The sequence below is a fragment of the Haliotis asinina genome, chromosome 11 (assembly GCF_037392515.1).
Source record: "Haliotis asinina isolate JCU_RB_2024 chromosome 11, JCU_Hal_asi_v2, whole genome shotgun sequence".
NCBI classification, from domain to species: Eukaryota; Metazoa; Mollusca; class Gastropoda; order Lepetellida; family Haliotidae; genus Haliotis; species Haliotis asinina.
Genome location: NC_090290.1, coordinates 13,112,298 through 13,128,462, shown reverse-complemented (window position 1 = coordinate 13,128,462; position 16,165 = coordinate 13,112,298). Strand labels below are relative to the sequence as shown.

Below are 16,165 nucleotides of genomic sequence, written 5' to 3'. Positions count from 1 at the left end.
ATAGCCTGTTTTTACCTTGTTTTGCCACTTGCAGTTAAACTGCTGAATTTAACAATTTTGATATCACCATGTATAACTGAACTTGGCTGAATGCAAGTACACCTAACAAGGACGTCGCCATATTAATTCCAGGATATCATCCACCTATCAGAAAATGCACGTACAAGAGTAGTAGGGGTCGCTGTCTACGCTGCAAACATCCTGTGTTTCACTCGTAAATGACTTTGACATCGTTGACTTTTAAGCAATATGGGTACAGATCTTAGTTCGGAACTTATAAACCTAGTTTTTGAAATGGATGTTGTTTAACCTGATATGAGGGTTTGAAATGACCATTATTAATAATTGATACAACTCTGTCCTGCTATCGCTGATTGTAAAATAACATTATTGAAAACTTCAAGTGTACAGTGGCGATAACTGGTTTCAAACCTGCAACACGTCGCTCTCAAGCTTTGTGGTTTTGTCTACTTGGCTAAGCTGTGCAGAATGAGATGGTTGGTCTCTATGAACCATGTGCTCAGGGGCTTCGCACGCGGCGGACACGGAAAGCGCGTGGAAGGCAAGATTTAGGCCTTGTAGTTCTGCTCAATACATGTACACCAAACATTTATGCAAACTGAAATTAATTAATGCATATAAGTGTTTCAGATTCATGACGGTTCATAAGTTGTATAAAATATTCCCCCTCGGTTTTGCTAGCAAATGTTAAACCTTGGGGTCAGGGAAAATAACTCGGCCTTTCAAGATTTTCCGCAGGTTTAAATTTACGAAAGCCTAATGCTGCCACTTTGGTAGCATAAAATATTTTTTTCAAAGACAATTCTCGTTACTTCAATTATTTACTCGTTGCTTCGAGTATTTCCTCGTTATTTTAATGATTTTGTCGTTACTTCGAGTATTTTCTCGTTATTTCAAATATTTATTCGTTCCTTCGATTAATTTCTCTTTGCTTCGTGTATGTTCTCGTTGCTTCAAGTTTCTTTCAAAAACTTGAAATTTCGAATATTTTCTCATTACTTCAAGTTTCAGTCAAGAACTCGGTTCACTCCCAAATGACAGACCTATAACATAAACTCAATGAGTACACTAATTAACTCAGCCATGCTCTCCACCCCTATTCCATTAATGAGTTCATCCGGAGTCAGTACATAATATAACTTGTTTGAGTGGCATTTTAGAAGTTGAGTTGTACAAATAGGACAAATTGTATGGATAACAACTTCTTTATTGCGTGATTGCGACGTTTCGGTGCAGATTCTTGTACCGTTGTCAAGCATGAATGATGCATAAAATCCAGAACTTGTATATATATACATATATACTAATAAGAACAAGTGGATAACATAGGATACAAAGAACACACTATTGACAACCGGAGCAACATATTGCAATGATTGGACAAGCAGAAAGCTGGAGAAGCCAGTGGTAGACAAAGGATAGTGAATGGAAGCCAGACATGTACAAATAAAGGGGGGTGGGGGGCGGGTTTACAATGAAGGAGGATGAAATGTTTATACAATTGATTAGGCTTGGTAGATGAGTGCATCATACGCAGGTGGAATGAAGTATCCTTGGTCACGGTTGATGGTGTTCTTGTGACGTTTGATGTGAATGGCTTCGGTGAGTTTGCGTTTGGTGAAGTCCGTTTGGTTGTTGGCTACGATTGTGATGTCAGACCACTCTATTTGATGATTAGGGTTTTCTTTGATGTGGTCCGAGATGGCTGATTTGCCGTCCGAGTTAGTAACAGAGGTGCGATGTTCTTTGACTCGGATTTTGATGGGTCGTGATTGGTGAAACATTACTAAAACATTGCTAAAAATTACTAAAACATCGTACTAAAAATTTCTAGGTTGACCGCAGGTCATTACTAACATTTACTAAGTTATTACTAAAACAAAGGCCGCAGGTCATTATTAACATTTACTAGGCCGACCACAGGTCACCACTTGGTAATCCACTGGCTGGTCGGTTTTCAACACGAGCTTGGCATGCCTAGTTTCAGCGAGCTGTTTCATATGTTCCCTCTCTGATTTACTCATGACACCCATATACATAATAATGCCACCCATCGCGTCTGCTCCCTCACATCTTTCAACACCGAGTTGAATTTTTGCGTCTTTCCTTGTAAATCTTGTTAATATTTATAGTAGGGCACAAGAAAACGATTATTTCAATTACTTCCTTGTAATATCCCTCCAACAAATCCAACATGAAAACAGTCTTCCCACAACCCACCTGCACGCATATAATAGCGCTGTGTGGATCATGAGGCACAATTGCAGTCAGCTAGGACCCCCCAGTGGATTTATTGTTGGTATGAGGTGTCTTGTGACTGGCCGACCGCAGGTCAGTAGATGGCTTGAACGAATCTCACATTGTCTATATTAAGTTGTGCGCCCATAATTACATATAAAAATAAACACAATTTACCGGGTGTTTGGGCCTTCCTAGTTATTTGAATAGTTATCCCCTCGCTTCCATTTTCAATGCGACGCCCACTACCATGTAGATTGTTATCATCTGTCGATCTCATATCCAACCATAACACGTACTTTGTTTATAAGTACTCACCGATATTCACAGTGTATAGATCCAGTTCACTGACTACATTGTCCACTATTGAGTTTCGTCTCATCACTGGTAGCTTCTTTATTTCATCCCTCTGCTGGTATGCTCTCATTCCATGGCTAAATAACTGATTAGGCACTCCCTCTCCCTCATTGTCTCTTTCGAAAGCATTGTATTTCTTCAGGGGTATGATCAACATACCTTTCATCAATCACGCTGGCACATTCATGTTGATATTCCATACGATGTCGCTCTTGTCACACATTATCATTCTGTGTCACAGTATCCTGTCGTAAAGGATGATGCTTGTTGTACACACGACTTTTCTGTAATCAGTGAACTGGAGTTCGTATTCAAACCTTTTGCCCAATGTGGCTTGATAAAACGGTGTAAGCCCAGTTAGCAACTCAAAGTCAAGGGTGATACAAAACCTGTCCCCATACGCTTCGGTGATTGTTTTTTCTCTATCCGATATTTTGGCTATCTTATCTGGTGTGAAGACGTACCCAACATGTAACTTATTCAATTTTCTGCCACCAATTCCTTGGTATACGCTGTGGTAACAATAATATAAATCACTATCATCGATGCTAAGCACCTTGTTGTCGCTAATTTTTATAGTGTCCTTCTGACTATAGCACGACCCACATTATTCACGGGATCATTTTTATCACCTTCTACAGTCAACTTGATGTTAAACGCCAGTCGCACTGTACCTGGCACTATGACATCATTCTCACCCAAGTTTTGGAGTCTAACCAGCAGTACTTGGATCTGATCTAACTTGCTTGGGTTGGTCGTAGAAGTAACCGACTGGCGCATGGCTTTGACGCCTAGAGGTCCTCTTAATCTTCAAAAAGGATTACGTTTTCTACCGTGAGACATTATACATATTAATATTCAATATGATATAATTTCAAAATATGGACGATTTTGAGATGGATGATTTTGGAGCTACTGCTCCTCGTGATGTTGTTTATGATGAAGATACTTCATTCACTAGTTCACCATTGAGCGGCAAACTTTTGAAATCAGCAGTAGATGATTTTTACAACGGATTAAAAAGTGATAAACACTACGTCAAGTCACTGTACCGAGACTATTCGAAGTTTACCCTAGATAAAAAGTGTCCTTTTAGTGTTCTACGTCTTAAGGATAACCCAGATGTTGACCTCTTTTAGAAGCGCACTGGAGGACCACTCGCCTTGTCAACTCTAGCCAGTCGTTAGAAGATGTGAGACGTGCATGATTGCAATCCGCTTCCACAAATCGTGAGTAGCTGCGATCCCAGATTAGTCATATTCAGGAAACAATTGATAGAATACTGAATGAGGATACAACTTCAGCTAACAGGATTCGAATATTGTTCCGCGAGCAAGGCATCACCATTGCCAGTGTTCTGATGGCGTTGGGCTGCATCGTATCGACTCTGGTCGTATCGCTGACAGGGGTTCCCCAAGTGGTGGTGACGTCAGAGACGAGATGAAAAAAAACATCGCTTGGAGAGGCCCTAGCTAAATTTGCTGCTAAGGCCGCAGAGGCCCTGTCAGGTATCCTAGGAAGTATCGTATCATGGCGGCTCAGCACGCTGGGTAAAACTGCCACATGGCTTGGTCAAACTCTGTGGGCATTCATCGTCGCAGGAATTTTTAACCAAATAAGGCACAAGCCGACCATGACATCTCTGACCACCAGCGCTGTTTTTCTGTCGATATGTTGCTGGTTGGCTGCCGGCACGGTGGGTGGTGGGACCCGCCGGTCGGGCAATTTCTGTACCCTTGTCTCTGGTGGGGATGCCACAGTGAGGTGTCCTGTGGACAGCTGAGTAGATGGTGGTAAGTGGGAGACATTGACGTCAGCATTAACACCCCAACTTTTGGTCTTCTGTGTCGATGATTATTTCGTTGTTGTAGCCCGTTACTTTATTGATTTTCAGAAATATGTCGCTTGGAGCCATATACAATCCATAACGAACACGTAGTCGACTTTTGACCTGGCGTATTGTAACGTGTCCTGGTATCGCTTTATAGAACTAGGTAGATCTACTGGTGATGCAATGGCATCCTCAATATTAGCCACTAACTGTTTCTGCGTGTCGTAAGCGGTTCCACGACCTATGATACTGGAGCGCATCTGCGATTGTTCACCCAGAATAGCCCACACGTACGTTCTAATCAAATTGTTTAAACGGATAACACGAGTGTGCACCACGCAGCAAAATTGAATTAATTCTGCCAGAACTGCATCGGGTTGTTAAAGCGTTTGTGACAGAAAACCCATAATGTTCAGACACATCCATGAATCAGGTTTTGAAATACGAACCATCTGCTTCAATCAAACTTTTCATCTGTGTGAAGTCAGAGACGTTTATGTTGTCATTTTTAGGGTAACGTACTTCGGATTTATACATATTATTATTGTATATAATTTATGTCATAATATGTACATTACGCTTCCGGATATAACGAACGGTGATACCGTTGAACTTAAACAGCATTGATAACACATCTGGCCAACTTGAAAAAGCACTATGCGATATAACCTACTACCATCCTACCTACCGACAAACATCAACCAAGAAAATAATGAGTTGTTCGTCAATGGAGTGGGAAACAAAATAACTGATAGTTACTTCAGTGTGTGTTCTCTCAATGATGAAGTTTTCAAACCATTAGGAGCTGAACATAGAATAAATGACTCAAACGGAAGAGTGGTGTTAGACAACCGTAAAGGACGAAAGACACTGTAACTTGGTGCTAAGCTGGTGGAGATGCTAGGGTATCCACCAGAACTTATCTCCTGGTGATTCCGTCACTAGTTTATTCGTGCCAAATCTAATTCCACGTGTTCATTTCAATCTGCTTAGCACAATGGATAATATACAAAATGAACGTCCTTCCGCGTTTTTGAGGGCTAAAAACATAAAAAAAACCATGAAGGTCGCACTGAGTCATTTTCATTGCGTCAGTGTAAAAAATTAACAAATGGCAATATTTCTGAATTAAAAGTATCAATTTTAGATAAAAAAACCCCAGAACTGTAAATATTGGATACCCAAACATAACACTACATATACAGAATGGCTAGTAATCAAGGGCCAGGAATGCGAATAAAAAGATGTGCTAATACAAGTTTATCAGACCTAGGTGATACTAGAGGGTTTGATGACACAGGAATAGGTGGTAAAATATATGCTTTTAAGCTTATAAACAACATTATAAGCACTAGCAGCAACAAGTGGACGATGACACCAGCTCAAATCAACTGGCTTCTCAACATAACACTAATTTCACAATACGTTTTCATAGAAAAGAAAGACCACTACCTAAACAATGTCATAAACAATGGAATCCTGCTCGTGTCCCATCACATAGAAGCAGTGTAACCGTAACACCAGTCTTGAGAAGTGGAGTCCACATACTGACGTGTAAATATGGTTAGACTGCGGTATTGCAGTTGGTTGCTGAATTTGATGGTGTAACCGCCCTCCTAGAAAACCTCTCACAAAATACCACGCTGGCCATGCAACTCTTACTAGGTGGACCTCCACAGAGCGATATTGAGATCGTGAAAGGAATCAAACTCCCGTGGGTTGAAAAACACAAGGGTCAAATTTGCCCAATTTACCTACGGTGGGTGATTCACACACCAGTTTGCCAGATGTCACAGTGATAATGGAAGATACTGTAACTCTAACCAAGATTTTTCTAACCGAGCACATCAATGTTATTAGTTTAAAGTTGATACATGAGACACAATCAGAAAAAAATTGGAAACTATTTTCCAACAGTTTTATAAACAATGGTAAACTCCAATGTAACACTCTGTGATCTAGTAGACACACAGAGTTTCAATTTACCTGGTGAGGAAGGCAGCCCATACCTCATAAACTTTAAAGATAAAGTATACAAACGAATGCCACTAGCAGATTTTACAGAGCTTGAGTGGGTAATTAAAATAACACTAACCAACCCTTACATCATATTTAGGCAAAATGATTACGTTTCCAAAATTATTAACAACGGCTTCCTTTTCACATCCTTTATTCCCTCAAAAGATAATTCTCTTCAAGTTTTCAAATGCCATATCACATTGGCAACATGCTAGCACCAGTTGACTCGAATGCCAGTTTAGTCATTCACAGTATATATGATTACCAACGTGATTTTTTTCTGGATTCATATGGTATGAAACCACACACAAACGGTCAAACAATACGTTTACTTGGCCTTGTAATATTTTGGGATAAAAGACATGAGAATAAACATTGTTGAGTCATAATAAGACAAGGCTAGCCACCATCAACAAGCCTCGATGGGGTTCGTATTATGATTGATGCACATGTTAGTATTTCACCCATTTACCTGTATGATAATGTAAACCTTACCGGCTTAAAATATATCAACTGAAAACTAATTTATAAACTATATTATAGACAAACAGAATGGGGCTGTATTCAGCCATAGATGAAGAAGGAAATATTAAAGGGAGTGCAGACGGATTTTGACTGAAACAGATATGTGATATAAAATGCCAGCTAAAAACAAGAGTGTGATACTCGGGCATCACTACATAAACAGTACAATAGAGCTTTACACTACATAGATGGTGCTGATACCACCCTACTGGCAACTAGCATGGGATTAGGAGCACCGGTGGTGATAGGACTTGAATTAACAGCCGTAGTGACAGGAACAGTTGGGTCGGTGTTTAAATTGAATTGTGAAGCAAAGAAACCGGATGAAATTAGAATACTTGCTGTATCAAAGTTGAACACGATAGAAGATCATGTTTCCACTGCACTCAATGACAATAAAATCTGAGAAGAGTAGTTTCGTTTGATCATAGGTGAACTGGAAAAATACAACAAAATGAAGAATGAGATTAGATTGAAGGTTCATAAAACATATTCTATAAGCGAGGACGAGAAATAAAAGTATATAAAACAAGGGATACAACAAGCCAAACAGGCATTTATCACGAATATCAACGGCATAATAGTGAGTGAGTGAGTGAGTGAGTTAATATTTAACGTCACATCGGCAATATTGCAGCCATATTGTGACGTGAACATGTTACATTTTGAAATGAAGACGTGCATATAGTAAAAACCTGTCAACGAAGGACAGTAAAATGACTAGATTATCACATTGAGAATATAAAACTAGTGTCGAAATCTAAAAAATAATAGAACAATACAAAACAATTTGGACATCACAATGTAAAATTGGGCTATAGATTGCCAACAACTGAAGGTAGATCACCACACTAGGGACCATGGGGACTTACAGTACCTCAGCTTCCTGCATGGACCCTAGTTGGATTTACACCATCCCTTCAGCCATTAGCAATTTGGACAATGCTAGCCATACATTAAAATAACAAAGATACTACGATTAAAAACTATTGGTAAATTTAAATTGGCAATGAAAGTATCGGGACTTACGTACCTTCTCCGGGGGACAATAATTTTACACTACTTCAATCCCCTTTGAGGGTACAGCCACACACAATCAAAGTTACTAACATAAACTACCAAGCATTAAAATACAACTATATACAGAACATATTAATCAAAATTCAACAAGAAAATCTATTTCTTTTAAAAAACCAATGATTAAAGGATAATTAACTGTGCTAAAAAGATCATGAAGTGTTTTCACATTGAAATATTTATCCCTTGTGATGGAGAATTCAACACAGTCAAGCAGGATATGCTTGACTGTAACTCTCCCATCACAAGGGATACAAAACGGAGGATCTTCACCTTTCAACAGGTACACATGGGTATACCTTGTGTGGCCAATACGACATCGTCGCATGATGACCTCTTCAAATCTCGACTGACAACCCAAGTGGGTATATCCAATATTGGGTGTCCCACTTCTACATCAGATCACGGATGTAAGTTCTAATGCAAGCTTTGAAATCAGAGTAAGGGATAAGAAGTGGTGTAATAGATTTGTTGAGTGCTGCTTTGGCAGAAAGATCGGCCATTGTATTTCCAGAAATGCCCACGTGGCTGGGCAACCAACAAAAGACGATGTCGCATTGGCCAGTAGCAAGATCATTATACAATTCAATAATCTCAATTAAAAGTGGATGTTTACAAGACACATTTTTTATAGCCTGAAGCCAAGAAAGAGAATCAGAATAGATTATACACTGTTTATGTTTAGGATGTCGTTGAATATACTTAAGAGCCGTTAATATCGCGTTTGCTTCTGCAGTAAAAATAGAGCTTTTATCTGGTATTCTAGAAGATATTGTCCTGGATCCAATAACAGTGGCACAAGCCACTGTGCCACCGTCCTTGGATCCATCTGTAAAGATGAATTTGTAATTGGTATATTTTTTTTAAGTTGATAATATTCTTGTTTATATTGTAAGTCATTGGTTTCTGATTTTTTTAAATGAGGTCAATGTTAGGTCGACTTGTGGTCTCACCAACTGCCATGGAGGAGAAGAAAGAAGACGGGAAGGAGCTATAGTGTCCAGCTCAATACCAGCAGCAGCAATAAATGGCTTTATTCTGAGCCCAAGAGGCGGGACAAGAGAAGCCTTTTTGTTATACAAATCCTCATAAAGAGGGTTAAAGACACAGTTATATGCAGGATTCGACTCATTAGAAAATAGTTTGGTAATATATTGTAAAGAGAGCTTTATACGGCGGTGGTTAAGAGAAGGTTCCTCGGCCTCAACGTACAGACTGTCAACAGGAGAAGTTCGAAAAGACCCAAGACAAAGTCTTAGGCCCTGGTGGTGGACGGAATCAAGTAATTTTAGGTTGCTCTGACAGGCTCCATAATAGACGATGGAGCCATAATCAAGTTTCGATCGTACCAACGATCTATATAAGTGAAGGAGGGTAGTTTGATCCCCTCCCCATTTTGAATTAGAAACAACCTTTAATAAATCAAGTGCCTTCAGGCATTTTGCTTTTAGGTATTTAATATGAGGCAAAAACGTCAAATGTGAATCGAAAATGAGACCTAAGAACTTAGCTTCCTTGACAACTTTGATAGGGGTGCCACTTAAAAACAGTTCTGGATCTTTATGGGGTTTGTATTGACGGCAAAAGTGTATACAATTGGTTTTTGATTTAGAAAATTTAAAGCCGTTTTCAAGACACCGCTTATCTATTTTATTTAGACACATCTGCAGTTGCCACTCAATAGTATGCATATTATTTCCGCGACAAGAAATATTAAAATCATCCACAAAGAGTGATCCATCTATTGAATCATTTAAAACCTTGGATAAACTATTGATCTTTATACTAAACAATGTGACAGACAAAATACTACCTTGCGGGACACCCTGATCCTGACTGTAATAATCAGACAGGGTAGAACCCACGCAGACTTGAAATTGCCTGCCATTTAAAAAGTTGGAGATAAATTGAGGCAAACGGCCTCGTAAGCCAAAGTCATGTAAATCTTTTAAAATTCCATGTTTCCATGTCGTGTCATAAGCTTTTTCTAAATCGAAAAAGATCGACACAGCATGTTATTTATTAATAAGGGTATTTTTGACAAAAGATTCCAAGCGCACTAAATGATCGACAGTACTTCTATTTTTACGAAAACCACATTGTATATCTGTAATTAGGTTATTGGTTTCCAAGTACCAAATAAGTCGATTATTTATCATGCGTTCCATGGTCTTACAAACGCAGCTTGTTAGCGAAATTGGCTGATAATTCGATGGATCGGTATGATCACGTCCAGGCTTCGGTATGGGAACAACAATAGCATCACGTCATGATGAAGGATATGATCCAGATGTCCAAATGTCATCAAAAATATGTAAGAGCGTCTCTAAACACGATTCAGGTAAGTGCTTCAGGAGTTGATAATGTATGTTATCAGCTCCTGTGGCAGTATCATGAGCCTGGTCAAGAGCAGTATGGTGTTCGTTATTTGAAAATACCTCATTATAATCTTCACCATTATCGGAAGTGAAATTGATAGATTTCTTTTCTTGCTGTTTTTGATACTTTTGGAATTGAGGTTCATAATTCGTTGAAGAAGAATGTTTGACCAATGTTTCACCAAGTTTATTAGCAATATCGGATTTATTTGTTAGTAGCTGGTTTCCGTCTTTTAGGTGGTGAATGCTAGCTCGAGAACCCTTACCCTTGATCTTCTTGATCATATTCCACACTTTCGAAATTGGGGTACGTACATTGATTTTAGAGACATATGTTCGCCAAGATTGGCGTTTATTTTGCTTAAAAGTCCGCCGTGCTTTTGCGTTTAATAGTTTAAATTTGTTCAAGTTATGGACTGTGGGATGGCGACAGAAATAGTGTTCGGCCTTCTTCCGTGCCTTTCTGGCCTGTTTGTAGGTATCATTAAACCATGGTTTTCGAATGTGTGGGTTCATAGAGGACTTAGGAATACATTCATCGGCTATCTTTTTCAGCTCATCAGAAAATAATTGTATAGGGTCAGAGACATCAATAAACACATCTGATTTTAAATTATTAATGGCAAGCATTTCAAATAAAGACCAGTTGGCTTTATTAAAATTCCATTTTGTGGAGGGAGGGACATCTGAAGGAGTTAAAGGGTTTAGAATGGTAGGGAAGTGATCGCTTCCACAGAGGTCCTCGTGAACGGACCAGTCAAATTCGTTTAGCAGTTGTGCGTCTGTAATCGATAAATCAAGAGCAGAGTAAGTACCAGTACCGGGATGTAAATATGTTTGGGAGCCATCATTAAATACACATAAGCTATTATTAGAAATGAAATCTTCTAGGAGCTTCCCCTTAGTATTAGTCTGAGAACTACCCCAAAGTGGATTATGTCCATTTAAATCCCCCATGATAACGCAGGGCTTTGGGAGCTGGTCATAGAGAGCTTGAAGTTCAGATTGTTGGAGAGATGAAGACGGTGGAAGATACAGAGAGCACAATGTAAAAACAATATGTAAAGTTACTCTAACGGCAACAGCTTGAAGAGGAGTAGTAAGGTTGATAGGGCTATGGATGACACCACGTTTCATTAGGATTGATGTACCACCAGTGGCTTTAGCTCCATGAGGTGAAAAGACATTATAAGAAGTATAGCCTCTGACATCAAACTTGTCAGTGTCTTTGAAGTACGTTTCTTGTAAGCATATACAACGGCATAATAGAAGATACATGTTAAACTGTTTCCATGAAATTAATTTAGGGGATCCTGTTGTGGGGTGTCCTGCGGACAACTGACTACAAACCTCCGCGCCACCACCTGTTTATAGAGAGTAGTTGAAATAATTCTTAGACTCACACTATTAGAGAATTATTCACACCTGGCACCCGTGGCGAGCCACCTCCTCGTGGTGGGTGCTGGATAACGCTAAGTGCTCGCCAACACCCCCGTTGTGGACCCGGGGGCATATTTGGTCCACCAACCCGTTAGCCGTGGGTTGCGGCCCTGTGTCGGTGGAGGACGGGATCCTGGTGGTTGAGGGCAATGGGAGCCTGCAACCGTGTTCCTGTTACTCAACTCACCACTTTGGCCCTGACTTCACCTAGATGGGTGGTAGAATGGGCCCGATTCTATCAATCGGCTGGTCACGCCATGCCCTGAGCATGTGACTTCTGTATTTGTAAATTGTTCCATCCATACCTGTTTTTTTTATGGAAATAATAGACAACAGTTTAAAAAGAAAACACCTTTGCCTAGAGACTGTATGCCAGAAGGCGGTGGCTCATGGGCCAATCTGGCATTTTTGACCTCCAGATTCTATCTGTCTTCGGGTATCTGTCTTGGGCTGAACCACCCTGACCTTTATTCTGTTTGGCAGAAATAGCTATCTGAGTCATTTTTGCTTGAGTATAACATCCCTGTAACCCTGGTGTTTGTAGGCAGCTTCCACTTCAACATCGTCCTTGTTGACACTCGATGGCGGGTGGGGAGCAGGGATGCTGAATAACCTCTGTTCCATTATGGACACCACACATTTGACTGGTTCTCGTTCTAAAACGAAAAGACGTCACATTGACGCTGATATAGCAACATCTTCTGATGAAGAATCTGTTCAAAATGTTGATTCTTTGCCACGTTTTCTTGTCGTTGAAGGAGTTAATGGTGAACCCCTTAAAATCAATCCCTTTGTGGTTTCGAAATCTATTGAAGGAATCTGTGGTACAGTTAGGAATGTCACTCGTCTCCGCTCCGGTTCCCTGCTTGTGGAGTGTAAAAGAAGACAGCAGTCTCAAAATCTCTTAAAGGCACATCGTTTTGCAAACACTGAGATTGTTGTGTCGGTGCATAAAACTCTCAACTCATGTCGAGGCATTGTCCGTGATCGTGCTAAGTGTCTCTCAGACATGTCCGAAGAGGACATTGTCACAGAACTGAAGCCCCAAGGTGTATCATCAGTGAAACGATTTACAAGGAAAGATGGTGACAGCATTGTTAATACCAACACGTACTTGTTTACCTTTGCCCTCACGAAGACTCCTTCATCAATTAAAGCTGGGTATTTCAACATTGGAGTTGATACATATATTCCTAACCCCCTTCGATGCTTTAAATGTCAGCGGTTCGGACATGGAGCTAAATCTTGTCGTAATAACCAAGTTTGCTCCCGTTGCAGTAAACAGCACGACAGCACAGACTGCACTGATGAAATCAAGTGTGCAAATTGCAGTGGTCCTCACATGTCCTCATCCACTTGTCCCTCTTTCGTCACACAAACACAAATATTGAAATTAAAATACACCAATGACATTTCATTCGCTGAGGCAAAAAAGTTGGTAACAAATGCATCAACAAATTCCTCTCCTTCACGATCGTATTCCGACGCAGTTTCCTCTACTCCTATCACATCTGAGACTGGCTGTCAAACTGCTATTAGCTGGGTGTCTACCGACCAAAAACTACTGTACCCAATCGATACTGCAGATACCAACACTTCATCAGCTTCGCAGACAGACTCTGTTCCTGACCCTGTGATTGTGTCCGGCAGTAGAACTGAAGAGAAAACAAATAGAATTCTAACTGCAAAAGAACGAAAATTACAACGGAAAAAAGAAGCAAGGTCCCTTAAACATATTCAGGACCTGTCTACGTCAACATCCCCTCTGGAGGTTCATAATGTCTTTGAACCTCTAGCCATGGAAGTCAATCCATCGCTGCCCATGCAGCATAGGGGAAAATCTAACTGCTCACGATCTCCAGTTAAGCCGCCATGAGTGGCTTTTCCAGTATAATACAATGGAATTGTAGAGGACTTTGGAACAATTTCAATGATCTTCAACTTTTAACACAGGATTTTAAACCATCAGCACTTTGTTTGCAGGAAACGTTCCTCAAAAGCACACACAACTTTGATCTGAGACATTATAATTCATATCATAGCTTTTCCCCTCCAGGGAGGAGGTTCTTCTCTTTTAGTGAGGCAGGGCATCATCCATAGTGCCGTTTCTCTCAATACCCCTCTCCAGGCTGTTGCTATTCGAATGACATTAAATGTTGTTTTCACATTATGCTCTTTATATATTCCACCGTCGACTTCCCTTCAACAGTCTGATCTTCAAGCGCTATATGATCAACTCCCTAAACCCTGTGTCATAATGGAAGATTTAAATGGTCATAACCCACTTTGGGGCAGTACTGACAGCAATGTAAAAGGTAAAGTACTGGAGGATTCTTTCTTGGACAACGATTTATGCATATTTAATGATGGTTCTTCTACATATCTACATCCAGGAACTGGAACTTACTCCTGTCTGGATTTATCCATTGTGGACTCTACTTTACTGATTGAATTTGAGTGGTTAGTTCATGATGACCTTTGTGGGAGTGATCATTTTCCCACCATATTAAAATCTGTGACACCTTCTGATGTCCCTCCATCATCACGTTGGAACTTTGCTAAAGCTGACTGGGATTTGTATGAAATTCGCTGCTCTGTTAAACTAACACCTGATGCTTTTGTTGATGTTTCTGATCCGATAAAAATCTTCTCTAAAGAACTTCTTCAAATAGCTGATGAATGTATCCCGAAGTCCTCTTCAAATCCACACATACGTAAACCATGGTTTACTGCTGACTGCAAACAAGCTAGGAAGGCTCGGAAGAAAGCTGAACAGTATTTCCGGCGTCATCCTATGGTCCATAATTTAAACAAATTTAAAATTTTAAATGCTAGAGCAAGGCGTACTTTTAAACAAAATAAACGCAAAATTACGTTTCAAAAATAAATTCACGTACGCCAGTTTCAAAGGTATGGAACATGATCCAGAAAATAAAAGGTAAGGGCTCTAAATCTAGTTATCACCATCTTAAAGATGGGAATCAGTTATTGACTCATAAATCAGATATTGCTAATAAACTTGGTGAGACATTGGCGAAACATTCTTCCTCGTCAAATTATGTACCTGAATTCCAAAAATATCAAAAACAGCAGGAAAAGAAATATATTAATTTTACTTCGGAGAATGGGGAAGATTACAATGAAACCTTTTCAATACATGAACTTCATACTGCTCTTGACCAAGCTCACGATACTGCTTCTGGAGCTGATGGTATACATTATCAACTTCTGAAGCACTTGCCAGAATCCTGTTTAGAGACAATTTTACATATTTTTGATGACATTTGGACAACTGCAAAATTTCCTCCTTCGTGGCGAGATGCCATAATTGTACCCATCCCTAAACCTGGACGTGATCATACTGATCCATCGAATTATAGACCAATTTCGCTAACAAGCTGCGTTTGCAAAACCATGGTACGCATGATAAATAATCGACTTGTTTGGTACTTGGAGACTCGTAACCTAATAACAGATATACAATGTGGTTTCCGTAAAAACAGAAGTACCATCGATCATCTCGTGCGTTTAGAATCTTTAGTTAAGAATGCCATAATTAATAAACAACATGCTGTGTCAATTTTTTTCGATCTAGAAAAAGCATACGATACTACATGGAATCATGGGATTTTAAAAGATTTACACGACTTTGGATTACGAGGCCGCTTGCCTCAATTTATATCCAACTTTTTAAATGACAGGCAATTTCAAGTCCGAGTGGGTTCAACCCTGTCTGACCATTATACTCAGGATCAGGGCGTCCCACAAGGCAGTATTTTGTCTGTCACTCTGTTTAGTATTAAGATCAACAGTCTATCAAAGGTTATAAACGATTCAATAGATGGATCACTATTTGTGGATGATTTTAATATTTCTTGTCGTGGTAAAAATATGCGCACCATTGAACGGCAATTACAGTTGTGTTTAAATAAAATAAATAAATGGTGCCTTGAAAACGGCTTTAAATTTTCTCAAACAAAAACTAATTGTATACACTTTTGTAGAAAATATAAACCGCATAAGGACCCAGAGCTATCTTTAAATGGCACTCCCATCAATGTTGTAAAGGAGGCTAAATTCTTGGGTATAATTTTCGATTCTCATTTAACCTTCTTACCACACATTAAATCTCTTAAAGTTAAATGCCTGAAGGCACTAGATTTGCTGAAGGTTGTTTCCAATACTAAGTGGGAAGGGGATCAAACCACCCTCCTTCATTTATACAGATCATTGGTACGATCCAAACTTGATTATGGTTTCATTGTATATGGTGGAGCCT

General features: G+C 39.6%; 1 protein-coding gene across 1 annotated transcript; it reads left to right on the top strand.

The window, feature by feature from the left end:
* Positions 1–12,511: 12,511 nt before the first annotated feature.
* On the top strand, positions 12,512–13,762 carry LOC137255275 (uncharacterized). The gene has a single exon (XM_067792727.1). It carries the CDS (start codon positions 12,512–12,514, stop codon positions 13,760–13,762), a length of 1,251 nt encoding a protein of 416 aa, XP_067648828.1.
* The last annotated feature ends 2,403 nt before the right edge of the window (positions 13,763–16,165 follow it).

Bases quoted from the DNA above. Each gene is read 5' to 3' on its own strand.
- LOC137255275 (XM_067792727.1), top strand. From the start codon at position 12,512: ATGGACACCACACATTTGACTGGTTCTCGTTCTAAAACGAAAAGACGT.